At 45.8% G+C, this 18511-nt stretch overlaps 1 protein-coding gene across 3 annotated transcripts; it reads right to left on the bottom strand.

Annotated features, from left to right (window-relative positions):
- Positions 1–564: 564 nt before the first annotated feature.
- On the bottom strand, positions 565–17607 carry CCHCR1 (coiled-coil alpha-helical rod protein 1). 3 transcript variants are annotated; one of them, XM_083723586.1, is made up of 18 exons: positions 17515–17607; positions 16432–16518; positions 14427–14631; positions 12733–13243; positions 12274–12416; positions 12058–12178; positions 10341–10451; positions 10017–10166; positions 9386–9496; positions 9092–9198; positions 8750–8862; positions 4902–4980; positions 4230–4360; positions 3643–3852; positions 2484–2585; positions 1488–1639; positions 1293–1404; positions 565–763 (listed from the first exon to the last, which is right to left on the bottom strand). In XM_083723586.1, the coding sequence occupies exons 2-18, from the start codon at positions 16499–16501 to the stop codon at positions 663–665; spliced, it is 2529 nt and encodes an 842-aa protein (XP_083579712.1). In that variant the 5' UTR covers positions 16502–16518; positions 17515–17607; the 3' UTR covers positions 565–662. The 3 variants fall into 3 exon arrangements, with proteins under 3 accessions (XP_083579712.1, XP_083579713.1, XP_083579714.1); XM_083723587.1 differs by lacking the exon at positions 17515–17607 and adding an exon at positions 17157–17306; XM_083723588.1 differs by lacking the exons at positions 565–763; positions 1293–1404; positions 1488–1639; positions 2484–2585; positions 17515–17607 and adding an exon at positions 2592–3520 and having other exon boundaries at positions 16432–16660.
- Between the last annotated feature and the right edge of the window lie 904 nt (positions 17608–18511).

Raw genomic sequence — 18511 nt, 5'->3', positions numbered from 1 at the left:
AGGGAGTGTTTTTCAATAACATTCATACACAGCTTGAAAGAGGAGGTGGTCTTCTAACTCAGTTGCTGTTTTATAGCTAGACTTCACAAGAAGAATGGAGTGTCATTTTGAATTCACAAAATCAGAAAACAGCTGAGTTGAAAGGGACACCCAAAGGGTCATATTGAAAACAAATGAAACTGGCAGTTAGTCAGCAGAGAGATGTGTCTTAAGCTCTATACTTAAGTGACGTTTGTACATGTCTCAAACTAGCCAAGCCCTGCCTCTCCATTTCACATCCTTTGCACATTACATACTCTTGCTGAGTAATTGTGTTCATCCAGCTTAGCTACCCAGCCACCCATATTGTATTAATCGTATAAGGCATTGTAAACTACCCTGAACATTTTTTAGGCTGAACACAAGAATATATGTATCTTGTGGAGTTAGTGGGTGGTTTGCATCAACAGTGTATATAAGAAGCCCTCAACCAAGATTGGTAGGGAGGAAATGAGATGTAGGAGGTAATGACGTGTTTTAGAGACTAGGTTTTTTAAAAGAACACTTCCAATATAAATGTCTATGTGCCTATAAAAATAATTTTTATTTACAAACATCTTTCTATCCACTTCCACGGCCTGGTGTCTCCAAGTAGATTTTTCTTCCTCTGGAGGGATTTATACTTAAGTGTCCTTGCTGGTATCTTTCTCTTTGTCTGCTTCTTCTTCTCCCAGTATAGCAGCACCCAGTACGTGTAGGCCATCCAGCACAGCAAACAGAGACTCTGTAGGAAGAGGGAGAAAAGCCCATAAGATCGTGGAGTGATGGAGATCAGTGAAGAATGCCAGTGAGGTAGATGCTCTTAATCTGGTGTTGAGAGGAATAGGGAAGAACAGAAACTAGAAGGCTTCTATATCTGACAGTTAAAAGAATTGCAAGGGATCGTGGGAAGGGAAATGGCACACCTGCCAACTGTAGGATGTAGCAAGCCATACCAAGCTTCCCTATTATCAGGGCCAGCCCTATCATTAGTCAGAATGAAGTAGTTGCCTCAGACAGATGCTTGTGGGGAGGGCACAGAGAACAGCAGCAACATGTTGGGGAACAGAACTGCACATAGCCTCTTCTGAAGCCTGCCTGCTGCTGTGAAGTGTGGTGGAATAGTAGGTTGAATGTTCTGTCAGCACAAGCATTTCAGCTGTTCTGGGGTCAGTTTTGGTGGGAGCAAGTTGGGGGGGGGGGAGCCCTGCTTTGCAAGCTGAAGTCCTTGCCCAGGGTTCTGCTGATGCAATTCACTGGATCCCACCCTATACCTTTAGATGGAGGCTTAGATCCAGTCTTCTCAGTTGATTCTGCTGGGCCCTGGACTGCTGCAAGCCGATTCTGTCGATGCTGGACTAACAGCCCTTCCTCCCTCAAGGTAGCCTGTGCATGGAAAGAGACAGACATTGATGGATGCCACAGGCACCAATATGGGGCAGCCATGTGCCTTCACTCCTTGAACGTACCATCAGCAGATTCTTGTCCCTCTCAAGCTCCCGAAGACGTCCTTCAAGTTGTGCCATTTCCTGCTGCGCAGCAGACTCTTGCAGCTTGGCAAGTTCGTCGCTGCGAGCTTTGTCTCTTGCTGCCTGTCGCTCAGCCTGGCGTAGGGCAACCACTGCAGACACACAAAGCAGGAGGGAGGATCAAAAGAGAGATGAGAAGCAGAGAGGGGAGTAAAGAAGGTTTGACTCCGCCTGCAGTGCAGCAGACCAAAAGCTACTTTATGCAGAGTCAAACCACTGATCCAGCTATCAGTGTCATCTACTGCAACTGCCCTAAGAACACAGGAAGCAGCTATACACTAAGGTAGTCCTCTTCGTTCATCTGCCTCAGTATTACCCACAAAGGGTGACAGCAGCTTTCCAGGGCTTCAGGCAGGGATCTTTCTCAGCCCTACTTAGAAATGTCAGGGATTCAACCTAGGACCAATTGCATGTAAAACAGACGCTCTGTTGGGAGATTCCATTCCATCTTTTGTTGCAGATATGGGATTGTTGCGTGTCACAACAACTATCAGGCTTCAGGCAGAGATTTTTCCCAGTCCTGCTGCTAAAAGTGACTTTTTCCTCAAATGGAAATACAAGTGGCTGAACTTGAGACCTTCTTCATGAAAGTATATAATCTATCCCTGAGCTGTGGCCCTCGGTACTGACTCTACATTAGGCAGAGTGAATCAGATGCCCAATCTTTGTCAACAAAAGTGCCTGCTATTTAATATATGTTTTCACAAGAAGACTCCTTTTGGATTTTCCGCCTCAGGCACCAAAACATCCCCCAGTAGCCTCTTTCCATTTACAGGCAATCTGCAATTTGCACAGGTCATCATGTGCGATGGCAGAGCATGCATATGCCCGTTACGCCCGGCCCCCCTTTTCCAGCCACTTCCAAGTCACTGTGATGTGTGCATATACGTATATGTATATATCAGTTGTTGCCTGTACAGCTGTTGTGCTGCTCACCTGCCTTTGTGTGTTCCCTCCGTGCTTCATTGAGCCCTCTCTCCATTTCTGACAGATCCTTGCGCATCTGCGTTTCAATTTCAGTTACCTTCTCCTGCAGGGCTATGTAGAAAGGGCATGAAAATGACAATAGGCAGGGTTTTTGTCCCCCATATCACAATGCCTTGCTCATTACAGTACCGTATCAGGAAGTCATGCATCAAATCTCACAGGTGGCAGTGCCTTCTCTGGCACTTAACTGTATTTACAAGCGTTCTCACGTTTTCAGTATCCTGTGGCTTCTGCTCTTGTTGGACAGCCCTTACCTTTTGCACATTTGATCACTGACAGCTCTCTATGCTTTTCTAAATGCAGGCCCAGACTCACCAAGCCAAAAGCAGCCCTACAGCCACACATGGTGGCCAACCAGGAGCTAGATGAGAGGTGGGGAACCCTTTTCAGCTCAACTGCCAAGTGGTGGTGGGCAGGGCCAGGTGAAAAAACTGGATGTGCTTAGAGGCAAAAGTGGGTGAAAAAACATGCAACAGAAGTCAGATGTACCAGAGTCAAGGGTTTCTGTTCACACCCACCTCTCTCCATCCAGGCAAGTGAGAGGTATCATCATAGTTCAATAATACACTCCACTGAAGTAAAAGTACATGAAGAAGGCAAGTACATGGATGCATAGAATACTTTGAGGTTCTTGCGTCAGGTTATGGCTGACTTATCTCAGGTCCTTTTGGCCCTGCAGTGCAACCATTCCTCAACAGTCTAAGAAAGGGTTTTCTAAGGTGCAGGCCTGCCATCTTGGTGTGCTACAAGGAAAGAAGGGATTGGCCCAGTTGTCAAACCAGGGACCTTTCACAGGAGCAGCAAGAAACCTATACCTAAAACAAGCAAGCCTCACTGACAGGTATCCAACCTGAGACCTTGTGTGCATAAAGTGTTTCAGTGGTAGAGCTCTTGTCTCATTCCAGCCCAGATGTTCATCCTATGGATACGTTTGTGTGCTGCAACTGTGCTCAGGGAGTGTACTTCACTTTGTGTTTGCTTGTTTTCTGGTAGCCATGTACAAGAGAAGGGGAGGCATAAGCAAATGCCAATTTAAAAGCTCGTCATGCCTCACCTCTGAAGTTAACCATTCCTTCCCCAGAAAAAATGCAGCATGCCCCTAAGATACCTCTTTCATACTCCGCTCTTAACTGTCCCAGCTCCTGCCTCAAACTCTCTGCAGCCTCTTCACTCCTCTGTAGGTTGCTGCAGGTTGCCTCCAGCTGCTTCTCTGTGGCCTCCTGTTGCTGCCTCAGTGTCTGTTCTGCCACTGTCTTTGCCTCCAGTGCCTCCTGCAGGCTCTGCAATGACTCCCTCATTTTCCTGAGCTCAAGCTCCGCTGTAGGACAGAGGGGAGACAGTGAGTTGAGGGCAGTGCCCAGCAATCCAATATACCCAAATCACCTCCCCACTGCTTCTCTACACCTAGCTTCTAGGTGCTGTCACTGACAGTAGGGCCTAATTCTGTGCCCAAACCATCTTATTATGGGTGGCGACTCACTGAAAATTATTCCTCGCACCAATTCCCTGCACATAGTAAACTAGCAGGTCTCGGGGAATAATAGGTTCAACCTGTACTACCTGACATTAGGTCTTCTGAGTGCAGGGAATTTGTTCTGTATGGAGAATTCATTCAGGTGAACCCTCACCTGTGGTCTTAAACTGTACAGATACAGCTTTGTCACCTTAGTGAGAAGAGGGCCCAGAGTTGGTCACCTTGCTCTTTTGCTTCAGCCACTTTCTTCTCTATGAGTTGAGCCCCACGTTTAAGCTCCAGTGAGAGTTGATCCCGTTCTTTGTGCAACATCTGTAGTTCAGCTTGAAGGTCTTCATAAGATGGCTGAATCCTGGGGAGGAAGTAGCCAGAGAGATCAGAAGTTCAGTCGTAACCCTGGACACTCAAGTGTTTCAATCGCACAGGGGTAAAATTTTGGCTGGCTGCACTGGTTAACCAAAAAGTTGTTGTTGCCAGAATCCCACTCCTCCACAAGGCTGGGCCAAGTCCCTGAGATCATTAAACCCTGCCTTTGCTTCAGTTAGACTAGACCTTGGCTTCCAGCTGTACTCTACAAAAGCCAAATACTATTTCTAGAAACTCAGGGACTTTAATCCCCAACTTTTGCTATCTCCGCTCTACACAGAAGATACTAGATTCCTTAACTGGAGACTGAGCTATTCAAAGGGTAAAGGCTTGAATGGACTGGAACTGAAATGGCATAGGCAATGTCTCTTATTTCTGTCTTAGTTTCTGTATACAAAGCAGAAAACTTAAGCATAGCAACTTTGTGGTGAAAACCATTTCGCAAAGCATTCTGTCCTTTCAAAGAAGAAGTATACACAGTCACCAACTCTTCACAGCCTGCACTGAGATTAGAGTTTTGAACTTACTTCTCATCGTCTGATCTTGTGGTGCAATATTTCTCCTCTTGCTGAAGTCTGGCTAGTGCTATCTTCTGGCATACCAGCCCTGGAAGCCATAATTATTCAGTTATTCATTGACAGAAGTGTATCAGCTATTGAAAAACAAGAAGAAATCTAGGCAAGCAGCTCCTTTTGGGATCTTGGCCGCTTATATACTAGGAGCGGGGAACCTGTGGCCTTCCAGATGTTGCAAAACTGCAGCTCTCATCATCCCTGACCATTGGTCATGTTGGCTGGGGCTCATGGGAATTGTAATCCATTAATGTCTAGAGGGTCACAGTTTAGCCGCTCCTATTCTAGACTTTACTGTTAAAGAGAAGCAAACATATTCATTGTTATAATATAAAGGAGGAAAAACACAACACAAAAACAGTCCAGGTGGCCATCCCACTGGTAAGTAGAACTGAAGATCCTATGAAAAAATGTTGCAAAAAGAAAATATGCATGCTGACCACAATTTCCATTTAGAATGCAGGGGCGGGGGAGAGAGGTGCATGTTGACTCCACAAATTAAGAATTCTTTTTTAATAGTGCAGACTATCATAGGCCCTTGAGGCTTTACCTGCCAAAACAGATATATGTTTGGGGCCTGCGACAGAAATCCCAAGTACAGTGCTGAAAACCAAGTATGCATATTAAGGTATAGAAATAATCGTTGAGTTTGGGTTCTGGGCTGTTGTTGCTTTTTGCACATTCATTCAAAACATGCATACTTCATGCTGAACCCCCGTGTCTCTGAAGTCTTGAAAACGATGGCAATGAACAGTTGTTGCAGAAATAACAGGAATAGGTCAAAGAGGTGAAAAGCTACTGGGTAGGGGTGGGGAACTTCAGGCCACGGGGCCAAAGATGACCCTCTAAGCCTCTATCTGGTCCTTGAGACTCTCTTCACACCTCATCCCTCCCAGGCTCTGCTTCAAACAGTCCTTGAGAGCTTTTGCCTGGCTAGAATGCATCCTTGAGTTTTAATCATGCCTCTTGCTTCCTAGATGCAGGCTAGAGGACTGAGTGAAGAAATCAGCCTACTGTGCAAAGGCGAAATTTACACTCATGGATCTGCTAATTTTTCTTTTTGGTAACACCCGCCACAGACATAGGGCCCCCAGGTGGAAATGTGACCCTCGGTCTGCCAAAGGTTCCCCAGTCCTGCTGTAGGGATTTTAAACTGAAAGGGATTTGCAGCACACTGTAGACTTACGAGTTTTATGCTGCTTTAACTATCATGATTTCCCCAAAATAATTGTGGGAACTGTAGCTTAGCGAAGATGCAGTGACCTCTATTAGAAACCTCTACAATTGCTGACAGAATGACAATCCCTTTGACGGCCTAAGTGTGTGCCTGTTCAGGGACAAATTCAGTGAGGCTTGCGCCAAAGTGTGAACAGAGTTACATACAGTTTGGGGCTAAAGCTTCAGGCAGTCCTGTCAGTCCCATTCAAAAAAGGGCAGAGAGAGAGAGAGAGAGAGAGAGGGAGGGAGGGAGGGAGGGAGAAAACAGAATCCTAGTCACACTTATATGGAAATTATCTCAACTGAACTCGGTGTGACCTTTCTTCTACTTAAAAGTTAAAATATGCATAGCACAATATTGGGTTGTTAAATCTGTGGATTAAGATAAGGCACCTGAGAGATTGGAGGGGAGGGGAAAGGTTGTCTGTGGAGTCTCTGAAAATAATCTGAAGTATGTCTGGTATGTTGGGAGGGAACATTATGTGAACAGAGCAACATCTAGCGATGACAAAAAGGAAAGCACTTTAACTGTTGTGAAATTCATTAACATATGGATCATAAAGAATAAAGGGGTTGTCTGCAACCATCTAAATTAGTGTTTTGACTGTAGTTATAAATGTCAATGAGCTTAAAATAATGTAGCCAGAAGAAAGGTATAGGAAATCCCTGACACGGCTGACCCAATATATTTTTCTGCCTCAGGGAAAGAACAAGAGTGCACTCCCACTCCTTTCTGTGTATAGAAAGACTGGCAGTCATATCTTAACACCACTTAACACCTCTGGTACTAGGACAATGCCCTCTGCAGCACCTAAGGCAAGACATACAAAGACTGACAGGACAAAAAAAAATTCCTTCCAGTAGCACCTTAAAGACCAACTAAGTCAGTTCTTGGTATGAGCTTTCGTGTCATACCAAGAACTGACTTAGTTGGTCTTTAAGGTGCTACTGGAAGGAATTTTTTTTTGTTTTGACTATGGCAGACCAACACGGCTACCTATCTGTAACAAAGACTGACAGGGGAACCTGAGCCTACCCCTCCCTCGCAATCCACTACCTGAGCTGGCTGCCTTAAAAATATATTTGTTTAACAAGATTTGTATATCACTTGATTGCTCTAAAAAAACTTTAAGCAGTTCACAATGCAAAATTAAGCAATACAATTATTCAAAATATGCAAACCATGATTAAAATCAACAGTAGCCGAGGAAAAAGTGAACCTTTTCCATGTTCAGATGGGCTTGTGTAGAAACAAACACGTTTTAAGCAGGCACTGGAAAAATTACAGCAAAGGCACCTGCCTGGTTTCAATATGCAGGAAGTTCCAAAATGTAGATCCCACCCCACTAAAAAAATGGTTTCTTACAAGTGTGGAAAGTGTATTATGTAAATAAGGTAAAGGACCCCTGGATGGTTAAGTCCAGTCAAAGGCGACTATGGGGTAGCAGTGCTCATCTCGCTTTCAGGCTGAGGGAGCCGGCATTTGTCCGCAGACAGCTTTCCGGGTCATGTGGCCAGCAGGACTAAACCACTTCTGGCGCAACAGAACACCATGACAGAAACCAGAGAGCACGGATACGCCATTTACCTTCCTGCCACAGCAGTACCTATTTATCTACTTGCACTAGCGTGCTTTTGAACTGCTTGGCTGGTAGAAGCTGGAACAGAGCAATGGGAGCTCACCCTGTTTCGGCGATTCAAATTGCCAACCTTCCGATCAGCAAGCCCAAGAGGCTCAGTGGCTTAGACCACAGCACCACCCACATCCTCAAAGTATTATGTAGCCCCTGTAACAGTGCTAGTTCTGCAGATCGAAGTTCTGCAGATCGAAGGTGTTAATTGGACAAATACAGGGTAAGAGAATCCCTCAAGTGAACTGGTTCCAAACTGTTAAAGGCAAATCAGCAACCAGCACAGATCTCTGAGCAGAGGTGTTATAATACTGACAGTCTCATGCCTAACAGCACCTGTGCTGAAGTACTCTGCACCAACTGCAGTTGACCTAGCTCAAGTGCGAGGGAAACCCTACACAAGTGCATTGCAGTAATCTAACCTTGAGGCCACTGCCCCAGACATACGAGGCACAGAATGAATAAGGAGGCCTTCAGCACACGATGACCTGGTTCACACATAACACTAAATCAAACCAGTTTAGCGCAAATAGGCAGGTTCCTGAACAATCCTTCGTTTCAGCCCTGATTCTAATGCCACACAAAGCCAAACCATGACTTGCCTCACAGCAGCCAAAGGACCAAAGCAACCACAATCTCCTTTCTGACAGACCATAGATCTATGCTAAGTCATGGTTTGACCTTCTTGTTACATGGAATCTGAGCAAGTACCCCCATCTGCATATTTTCAAGTGTGTATCCACCACACCTAGGGTAGGATCCTAGCTCATAAATAAGAACAAGGCAAACAAAGTAAATAGATTATAATATTATGGTTCATGTAGCTTCACTAGTTATATGGAAGTAATTTGAGTCTCATGTGGGTCAAGATATGCCCAGCAAGAATATCAAGATTTGGGTTTAGCGATGAAGATTGTATAATATCTAGATTGCAAAATGGCTTTCCACCATTACCTTGGACAGTGTCAACTCTCTTGGCTGCGAAAGCAACTCTGTTTCCCAATCCCATGAGGCGAGACAAGGCTGCTCTCCATGATTCTTCCTGTCCAGTTAGTTGCTGGCTTAGCCTGTGGAGCGGAAGAAGATGCAGCATCTTAGCCTGGACTTTAAAAGGAGTAGAAACCATTAAATGAAAGTTAGCCAAGAGCAAGGAAGGAGCAGGAAGACTTCTGTAAATTGGAGGTGTCAAATAAATGGCCTTTGGGCTTTCCTTTCTCAGGCTCTCTGCAGTCCTCAATACCTGGAGGACCAGAGCTGGGGGAATCCAACCATTATTGCTTTATCTTTCCCAGTTACCTGCTGACAAAATCCCCCAGGCCCCGAAGGGCATTTTCAGCGGTCTCTGCCCTCCGTTGAAGATCCTGTGCCAAATCATTCGAGCGCAATGCCTCTGCCTGCAGAGTCTGGAAGGAATGAGAAAGCTCTAAGCAATACTTCCCCCTAAAAGAGAGAGGCCCTAAACTCACTTGTCAAGGACTCCTCCACCCTTCAGCATCACCCTTCAGCTCTTAAGCCTGTTTTAATGGGGAAAAGGATGTGCCCCTTTCTAAACTAGTCTTCTTGGGCAAGGGGCGTATGAGAACAACTTACTTTGTTTCTCACTCTTTCCATATCAGCTTCAGCAGATTTGTCTTCTAGGCTGTGGAGCAACAGTGCCACCTTCTGGTCTCTGGACTCCACTTCACCGTCTAGCTCTTTGACCTGTAGGCAGAAATTTAAGACCTGGCTTATTACCACATAAGCTTTGAATTTAACAATTTGCCTGCTAACAACACAGCAAGCAAACTTAAAGGAGAGCGGCAGATTGCTTCACCCATCTTCTGCCAACCTGCTTGCTGTCAAGAGACGCCCTGAGACCCCCAGGTATAGGGTGGTATATAAATTCAAAAAATAATAATTTCATCTCCAACCAAAGTAGAAAGATAGCAGGTGTCTTCAAGGACTTCTCCCTCTTCTGATAGTCTGGTTGGTAGCAGGCACTTTTATTTTTTTACTAGCCTGGTAACAGTTTCCAGGCTCCTCCACAACTAGCATGAATTCAGATCTCTCTGTAATCCTCACACAAAGTCTGAATTCCCCTCCTGGAGAATCCAGGAGTCCTAGCTCACAATTCTCATGCTCTTCCACACTCCATTTTCAAAAAAACTACCTAGGAGCATGGGCTTTCAGGTTCACCCTGCTCCACTCCAACACAGTCCCCTCCCTCAAATCAAGCGCATACCTTCCTTTCTAGCACTTTGGTGGTATCCCTGTGACTGAGCTCCTGAGATTTCAGCTGCACCAGGAGACAAAATACTTTCTCCCGCCACCTAGTCAGCAGGTACTGCCATTTCTGAGATGATTCAGGCCGGAGAGGATCCTCAAGCTGCACCTGAAAAGATCAAACATGAAATAAAACAGCTTTTAAGAAGGGTGTGGGTGTGTACCCAATACCCAGTTAATCAAAAGAGCTATTTTGAATAGTTTGCAGTTCTGTAATTACTATTTGGGACCCACAAGGCTACTATTCTTCACTATCATACCCACTATCCTCAAATGTATCTACCTTCTTGCTGAGCTCCATCTCTTGTAGCGTCAGAATATCGCTGAGGGAAGTTAGGCGAACCTGCAGCAGCTCAGCTGTAATTTTCAATGCATCCTTCTCTTCTTCCAGTTGCTGAAATAGGAGCAAAGTAATGTTGCAGTCATACTGCATACTCATAAATCCATGCAGAAGAAAAGGAGCTCTGCTATTTGAAGTGCCTTGTGTTACCTTTCCTATCCTGGGCTGCTTCCATACTGGGCATTTCATGTGGAACAGCCACACTTTGTTCTCTCACTTTTTATGGGGCATCTGCATGCTGTCATGAACAAAGTATTCCATTCCTGTTTTCTGTGCTCAACATTCCTTTCTCCACTCCCCTGAACTCTGAAAATCTGACTTTTTAGAAAGCACAGTAGAACAGTTTGCACAATTTCTCCAGGTATTGGTGATTCATCAAGCAACTCTGCAGTAGATTAATGGTTACCAGATGTCCCTGTTTCCCGGGGACAGTCCCTGAATTTACAAACCTGAATTTACAAAAATCTGTCCCCGGATTTCATTTAATTTCCACAGATTTATATTTTAAGTGTTGTAGCAGGGAACGAAAGTTGCATGATTGGTTCAACGGCACAAGACACATCATATGGGGACTTCCGGCCAGGCAAAATGGTGGGTGCCACGGCAGCGGCAGCTCCTGAAGCCAGCCAGAGCCCACTGTGCTACCAGGCTGGCTCCAGGCTGCTGAGACTGCCGCTGCTGAGGGGGAACCAGGGACGTCCGGCGCGTTAACTGGGCGAACCGCTGACCCCCCCCCCCACAACCCAAATTGAGCCGAGAGTGAGAATGCCCAGCCACCCGGCCGACTGCCCAGCAGCGCTCCAGGCCAGGAAAACCCCAGAGCCGACGCAGGGAGAAGGAGGAGAGGAGAAAGAGAAGGAAGAGAGAGAAAGCGGAAGAGAAAAAAGAGGGGAGCCCCAACCTTGCTGCACTGCCGCTGCTGAGAAGAGGTAGGAGAGCACCGGGAGGGCAAGGACACGGGGCCGAGCCCAGGCCCAACCCGAGCCTACTCCACAGCAGCTAGCACTCCAAGAGAGCAGACCGGGGCCCAGAGGAAGGCCGCGCGACAGAGGAGACCACAGAAGAGAAGACATTGCTGCTTCTTTTTTTTTAAAAAACCAACTTTTAAAAAAATATCTTTTTTTCCTCTTTTCCAAAAAAAAAAAAAAAGTGTCCCCGGATTCTTTGAAAAAAATCTGGTGACCTAACAGTAGATTGTATGTACTGCTCCAGCCATTTCTGAGGTTGGGAGTTAAACCTCAGGCATGCAGGTGAAATTAGGCCTGGTAGGGTTCCTAACTTGGCCTGGGAAGTCCATTTTCCCAAAACCGTGACCATCTGCCCCTCTCCTGATGTGATATGTAATGCCAAGTGTGGGACAGGTAAAGGTATGGCTAGGAACAATCAAAAGTCTTAAAGTGCTCTCTCCATTGGCCCACTACGGCTCAAGCCCCACCCACCCCCATCTGAAGCTGGAGAAAGGGCAACAGGATGGTTATTTGGATTCCAGAAGGATGGAAGCAAAGTTGGTATTCCACTTGTAGCTTAAAGCACAACAGCAACACTTAAGAGTGGTTGGGACAACTCAGTTAGATAGGTGGGGTATAAATAATAAAATATCATCATCATCATCACATAGATGCTGCTAACTGTCTATGTCTGAAAAGCCCCCAGGTCTCACCTGCACTCTGCTCATAAGTTGGTCCCGTTCAGCACTAGGCTGCTTTGACTCCTGTTCCCCAACATAGGTCTTCAGCTGCAGGAGCGAAGCATTCTGGGAAGCCAGCTCTGCCTCAGCTGCACTGAAGGAGAGAAATACGAGGGGTTGCCTTTGGCACAGCCTGGAGACAACCCCAGTGGGCCCTCGGAGGAAAAGAACCTGGAGGAGTGATCACACCTGAGCTGGTTCTGGAGAACGTCTCTCTTCTCCCTTAACTGGACAGCCTCCTTCTGCTGAGCCCCCAAATCCTGTTGGAGTGCCCACAGCTGCTGCTTCAGGGACGCAACTTCAGCCCCGTGGACTTCGGAAAGCCTGGACAACTGTGGAAAGAGGGGAAGAGGCTAATATCCTGGTGAGCAGCAACCACCTGCTATTCACACTACTCTCCCAGAAAACCTAGAGCAAGGAATGGAGAACCTGCAGCCCACCAACAGCTGATGAACTCTAATTCCCATTACCCCTGACAACTGGCTCTGCTGTCTAAGGCTGGTGGGAACTGGAGTACAATAGCCTTTGTGGGACCGCCACTCTCCACCGCTTGCAGAGACTTATCTAGCAGAGATGCCAATCCAAGTTTTTATTCTGCACCCACTCAAAACAACTTTTCTCCCAGAATGCTTTCCTTTGAGCACTCACCTCCGCCTGGTGCTCCTTGAGCACTGTCTCTAGGCACTCTCGCACCCTTTCCTCTTGCCTTCTCTGCTCAGCTTCTGCTTTCTCAAGAGCCCCCTGCAGCTCTCCTCGCGCCAGCCCAACTTCATGTCTGGACCTTTCCTTGGTCAACTCCAGCTCCTCTTTCAGGGAATTGGCCTCCAAGCGCCTCTGCCTCCTAAGCTCCTCCAGCTCTACCTTGAGAGCCTCAATTTCCAGTCTGCTGTTGCTCCTGACTTCCTCCAATTCTGCCTTCAAGCCAGCAGCCTCTGCCTTGCTCTGGTTTTTTAGTATCGCAAGCTCACTCTGAAGGTCAGAGAGGGTGTTTTCTCGACTGGCCGCTGCTGCTTCTTGCTGGGCTGAGGCAACTCGGAAGGCAGCAAGCTCTGCCTCCAGTCGCTGGATCTCGTGGAGCTGGTGGGAGATGACCTCGGCCTGTTGGGACATGGCCAAGGTGTGACATACACCTGAGGGCTCAGCTCCTCTATCCAATGACCTGTAAGAGAAAGAATTTGTCATAAAGTCCTCCCACCTCCAGGGGGCACTATTTTATGTCTTGCTAGTTAGTTCAAAAGTTCAGGGTGTTTCCATTCTAAGAGCTGCTGTTCAAGGAGTGAGCTGGTCACAAGCTGAACTCCAGTATATGGAATGATTCCCGGGGAAAAGGGGAGAAGAGCACCAGAGAGATACAGCAAATAGAGCAAAGCTGGGGTACAATGTGCCTAGCAGGAGATGCTCTCAGTTCTCATTGTACTCAGTTCTTCAGTGGAGAACCACAAGTTAAGGGAAATGTCTCATAAAATCTATTTTTATTTCTGCAAACCTACGAAAACATGTACAGTGGTACCTTGGTTCTCAAACGCCTTGGTTCCCAAACGCCAAAAACCCAGAAGTGTTCCAGTTTTTGAACGTTTTTCAGAAGCTGAACGTCTGATGCGGCTGTCAGCTATTGTTTCCAGGGCACCTACTCCAATCAGAAGCCGCATCTTAGTTTTTGAATGTTTTGGAACGGATTAAGTTTGATGCTTTTGCTTTTGCTGTTTATTCTGCATTTTTGTTTTTGAGGCTTTTTTGGTTAATTTGTTTTTGTGACTGTGTGGAACCCAGTTAAGCTACTGATTGTGTGACTGCGGAAATGGATAAAAGCCCTGCAATCCAAACAATGACTATCATCAGTGCTAGTAAGAAAAAAATAATAATTTTAATTTTTATCATCTACAATACTGTCTTACTTATTTTATAGTACAGTACATTGATTACTGCTTTCATTTTATGGATCAGTGGTCTTGTTAGATAGTAAAATTCATGTTAAATTGCTGTTTTAGGGGCTGTTTTTTAAAGTCTGGAACGGATTAATCCATTTTGCATTACTTTCTATGGGAAAGCGTGCCTTGGTTTTGGAACACTTTGGTTTTGGAATGGACTTCCGGAAGAGATTAAGTTTGAGAACCAAGGTACCACTGTATTTTTATTAAGCATGCTTGTTTTTACATTCTGTTTATTTCACCTGTGTTTTGATTAATGTTTTTGCACTATTTTATGTAAACTGCTTAGAGATTTCTGTTTTTTGATTACCTGGTCTATAAATGCTGTTAAATAAGTAAAATAATGTTCATAATTGGGTGGTATAGGGTGAAATGGATCAGAGGAAAGGGGGAAATTGTAGGGGGTCATTTCACCTGGTTCTGGTTCCTGGTTCTTCTGCCTTGTCTCCCTTTGTGGCCCATCTGTGGAGTTCATCCTTCAATCTCTGGTTTTCTCGCTTGAGTTCAACTGCCTCATAGTTAGGAAGGCAAGGGACATCCCAGGGCACTGTAGTAGAGACAGCTAGAGGTGGTGCTGACCGGCTCTGGAAATGGGAAGGTGGGATCAACTCCTTTGGCCCTAAGGAAGAAATGACAGCAGATTGCTATTACATTAGATTGCCACCTAGCTCCATTAGAAAGTGTTTAAGTGAAGGAAATAGGGTGATCTGGAAAACTTTCACTGAAAGGAAACCATTCATAATCGAGATGCAGAAGGCAGATCCACATAACTGGTCTTCATACTAGCAGAAGTTGTGCAAAGCTAACCCAAATTCTCACCAAACATGGTTAGCAACTGCAAAGAAGGGGTGAGAACTGACTAGAAAAGGAGGAGGGGTAGCTTGGCTTGCCTTGTGCGTTTAACAATATATTGATATGCAAAAACCAACAGGTGAAGCTTTGCACTACCATGTAAACATTATCGCCTGTCAATATTTGCTGCTCTTAAGAGGTGCTGCTCCAGAGACTAGTTGAAAAACCCTTCCTTATTCTGAAATGTGAATAACTGTGCACCATCTACATTTAAGGCCCAACTAGGACGTGGGTGGTGCTGTGGGTTAAACCAGAGCCTAGGACCTGCCGATCAAAAGGTTGGCGGTTCGAATCCCTGCGACAGGGTGAGCTCCTGTTGCTCAGTCCCTGCTCCTGCCAACCTAGCAGTTTGAAAGCATGTCAAAGTGCAAGTAGATAAATAGGTACCACTCCGGCGGGAAGGTAAACAGCGTTTCCGTGCACTGCTCTGGTTCGCCAGAAGCGGCTTAGAAATGCTGGCCACATGACCAGAAATGCTGACCACATGAGCTGTACGCCGGCTCCCTCGACCAATAAAGCGAGATGAGCACCGCAACCCCAGAGTCATTCACAACTGGGCTTAACTGTCAGGGGTCCTTTACCTTTTTAATCTGTAGCACAACCCTACACCTCTTTAGTATATCCTACTGCATTTGGTGGGGTTTACTCCTAAGTAAGTATGCAGGGGATCATGGCCTTAGAGATGATTCACAGAACTGAACCTAGCTCCAGCTGTATCTTGAGTTAAATTAAGCTACATTAAGGATTAAATTTAAAACTATAATGAATTTTGGGGGGAAGTTTAAGATAATTTTTCTTAAGAAAACCAGAAGCTTTCCTTTTGGGGATGGGGCTTAGTCATGCTGGGCCACATGACCAGGAAGCTGTACGCCGGCTCCCTCGGCCAATAAAGCAAGATGAGCGCTGCAACCCCAGAGTCGGTCACGACTGGACCTAATGGTCAGGGGGTCTTTTTACCTTTACCTATGACATGCTAGTTTTTTTAAATCACACTTGCCAGACAATAATGCTTCCTAAAGCAGTTTGTATCGGTCCAAATGTTGAAACAGTGCTGTTATATACAGCAGCTACTGTATATAAATGAATATGATGCACAGGCCCTATGCTTGGCCCAAGAAAGATAGAGAGAAAAGATATGGGGGAAGATCAGTTTGACAATGCTGGAACAACCTTCACTTCAGTCATGCATTGCCTAACTTCAAATCATGGCAGGAGTCATTTCAGATGACAGTTTGGCAAATTCATACAATAAAGGCAGCCTTTCAAATAGCCAAGTAACAAGCCATTTGGTCTTTATACACAACAACTATCATGTTCAGTTGTGACCAGAAACCAGCTTCACTGCTTAAGAACTGGCAAGATGAGTCTTCTATGGCTGGTTTTGGTAACCTAGTAGATGCACTTTTTACTAACAGAGGTTTCTGGCAGCCCCATGTACTTTACAAATATCCAGAGTCCAGCAAGATATAGATAACTGGCTGTGCTCTCTTTGCATCGTAAGCAGGCAGCAAATATTTTAAAAATCAGTGTGTGGGGAATTGAGATAATAACTTTGCTCTTGCTTTACCAGTGGGCTTTGAACCTCTGAATGCAGCCGGTGGGTTCAGCCGTCTGTCTGGATCATTCCTTCTGTCCATGGTCCCAAGTCACTGTCCTTCAAAAGATACAGAAATGTTTACCTAAGCTAACTTGATATTTTCAGGCTTGAACCCCAAGCTCTAAAACACAAGGTCTAACTCAGTGGTGTCCAAACTTTTTTCAAATAGGGCCAGATTTGATGAAGGGCCGTGGGGGCCGACCAAAGTTGTTGACTTTTCTTTAGGACTGAAGTTGTTGAGCTTCTTTTAGGATTGAGGTTGTTAAGGTTTTTGTAGGATTTTACCCCAGAGAATAAACTGCCACAGTGGCCAGATTAGGCCCCCGAAATGGACTTTAGACATGCCTGGCCTAACTCATATGAAACCACCCCACTATAGTAGCACTCAATGAGGCGATATACTACTAACATCTTACGGAAGTAATATAAAATAATGATTTTTTTAATAAATATAATAATATAAAATAATGCACTGTTCTTCAAGAAATCACAGGAGCCTCTCTCTAGAACCCATTCACACCTTATTGCCATGAAGGTAGCATATTTTGGCATCAAGTCGTATATAAATAAAGACAGATAAGATGACTTGGTCACTCTCTCTCATTCTGGTCCCATAAAGCAGACCCAGGAAGCTTTTTTTGACTTTTATGCAGGCAGTTTGCAAACCATTGGAGGAAAGAATGAGATTCACACACTTCCTTCTCAAGATTTGGTCGAGTCTCCCATCGCTGACTAAGCTTTCTATTTCGAGTTGAGCATAAAAACCACCGCTTCACTTCATCTAGAACAGAGTTTCCCAATCTGGGGGTCGCCATCTGCTTTTTTTGGACTACAACTCCCATCATCCCTAGCTGGCAGGACCAGTGGTCAGGAATGATGGGAATTGTAGTCCTAAAACAGCTGGAGACCCCCAGTTTGAAAAACCCTCGTCTGGAACCCCATTTCTCCCCTTCGTCAGCTGCTTCCCACATCCCCACTCATGGGCTACGCTGCTTCTGGGAGCCGCTGCGCCCTAACTCGCCACATGGTGCGGCGGCCCTTTTCCTCTCAAACCTCCGCCAACGCCGACTAACGCTCCACCAACCGACCCGGAGACCGGACTGCTCATGCGCGCGCCGCGAGCCCGCTCCGAGGAAACGAACGCAAAAGGCACGCCCCACCCTTCAGCGCAAAGCCAATCGGAACGGAGTGAGGCGTGATGGGCGGGCGGGCGGGCCCGTAAATGAAGTCAGCGCCAAATCGGCGGGGCGAGGGTCTGAAGGGAAAGCGAGCCGGCGCGGCCCGCCCCTCGTGACATCAGCCAATCAGAGGACGGCGTGGCGTAAGTGACAGATAGGCTTGCTGAACGTTGGAGATGCTGCTAACGGTATCTCGGCAACCGCTGCTAATACCCGGGATAGGAGAGAACGGCCGGCCCAATAGCGAGGAAGGAGAGGCTGAAGGGTGTGGACACGCCCCATTTCCGAACTACCCAATCAGGAAGCTCCGCGACCGAACGTCAATGGCTCTGACCGTTCCAAAGCTTGTTACCTGTTTCTCAATTTTCATTTTTATTTTAAAAATGGGATTCTTTCTTTCTTTCTTTCTCCCCGACCCTTTCATTGACCATTGGCTGCAGGATTTGCCCATCTTGCAAATATGTCTAAACTGCTCCCTTTTTTGGGTAAAGTTTTTTATTATTATTTGGTTTAATAATGCATATAAAACAGGTTTTGTACACAGCACCTTGAATTTATACTCAGGCAGAAGGAAGTTTCTCTTGAGCATCCACACCAAACACAATCCGGGATTGGTTGATCTGAGTCTTTATGCAAACCTTTTATATCAGCTTACAATTACAGAGGTTCTCTGACCCGCTGCCTATTTCCTGCACCTTTGTATGAAGTATATAGCCTGCCCCAGCACCACCTTATGGAGGGCAAGAATTTTGAACCATTAACAAAAAGTAAAATGTATTTCAGCAAAACTATAATCCTTGGAGACATATCAAAATAAGGACAAAATGGTATTTCTAATCTAACCGCTCCTCTGACCCCTAGAAATTATGTGT

The sequence above is a fragment of the Podarcis gaigeae genome, assembly GCF_964106915.1.
Source record: "Podarcis gaigeae genome assembly, chromosome: 2".
Classification (NCBI taxonomy): domain Eukaryota; kingdom Metazoa; phylum Chordata; class Lepidosauria; order Squamata; family Lacertidae; genus Podarcis; species Podarcis gaigeae.
The sequence above is the reverse complement of the archived record's forward strand: the minus strand, read 5'-3'. Positions and strand labels throughout refer to the sequence as shown.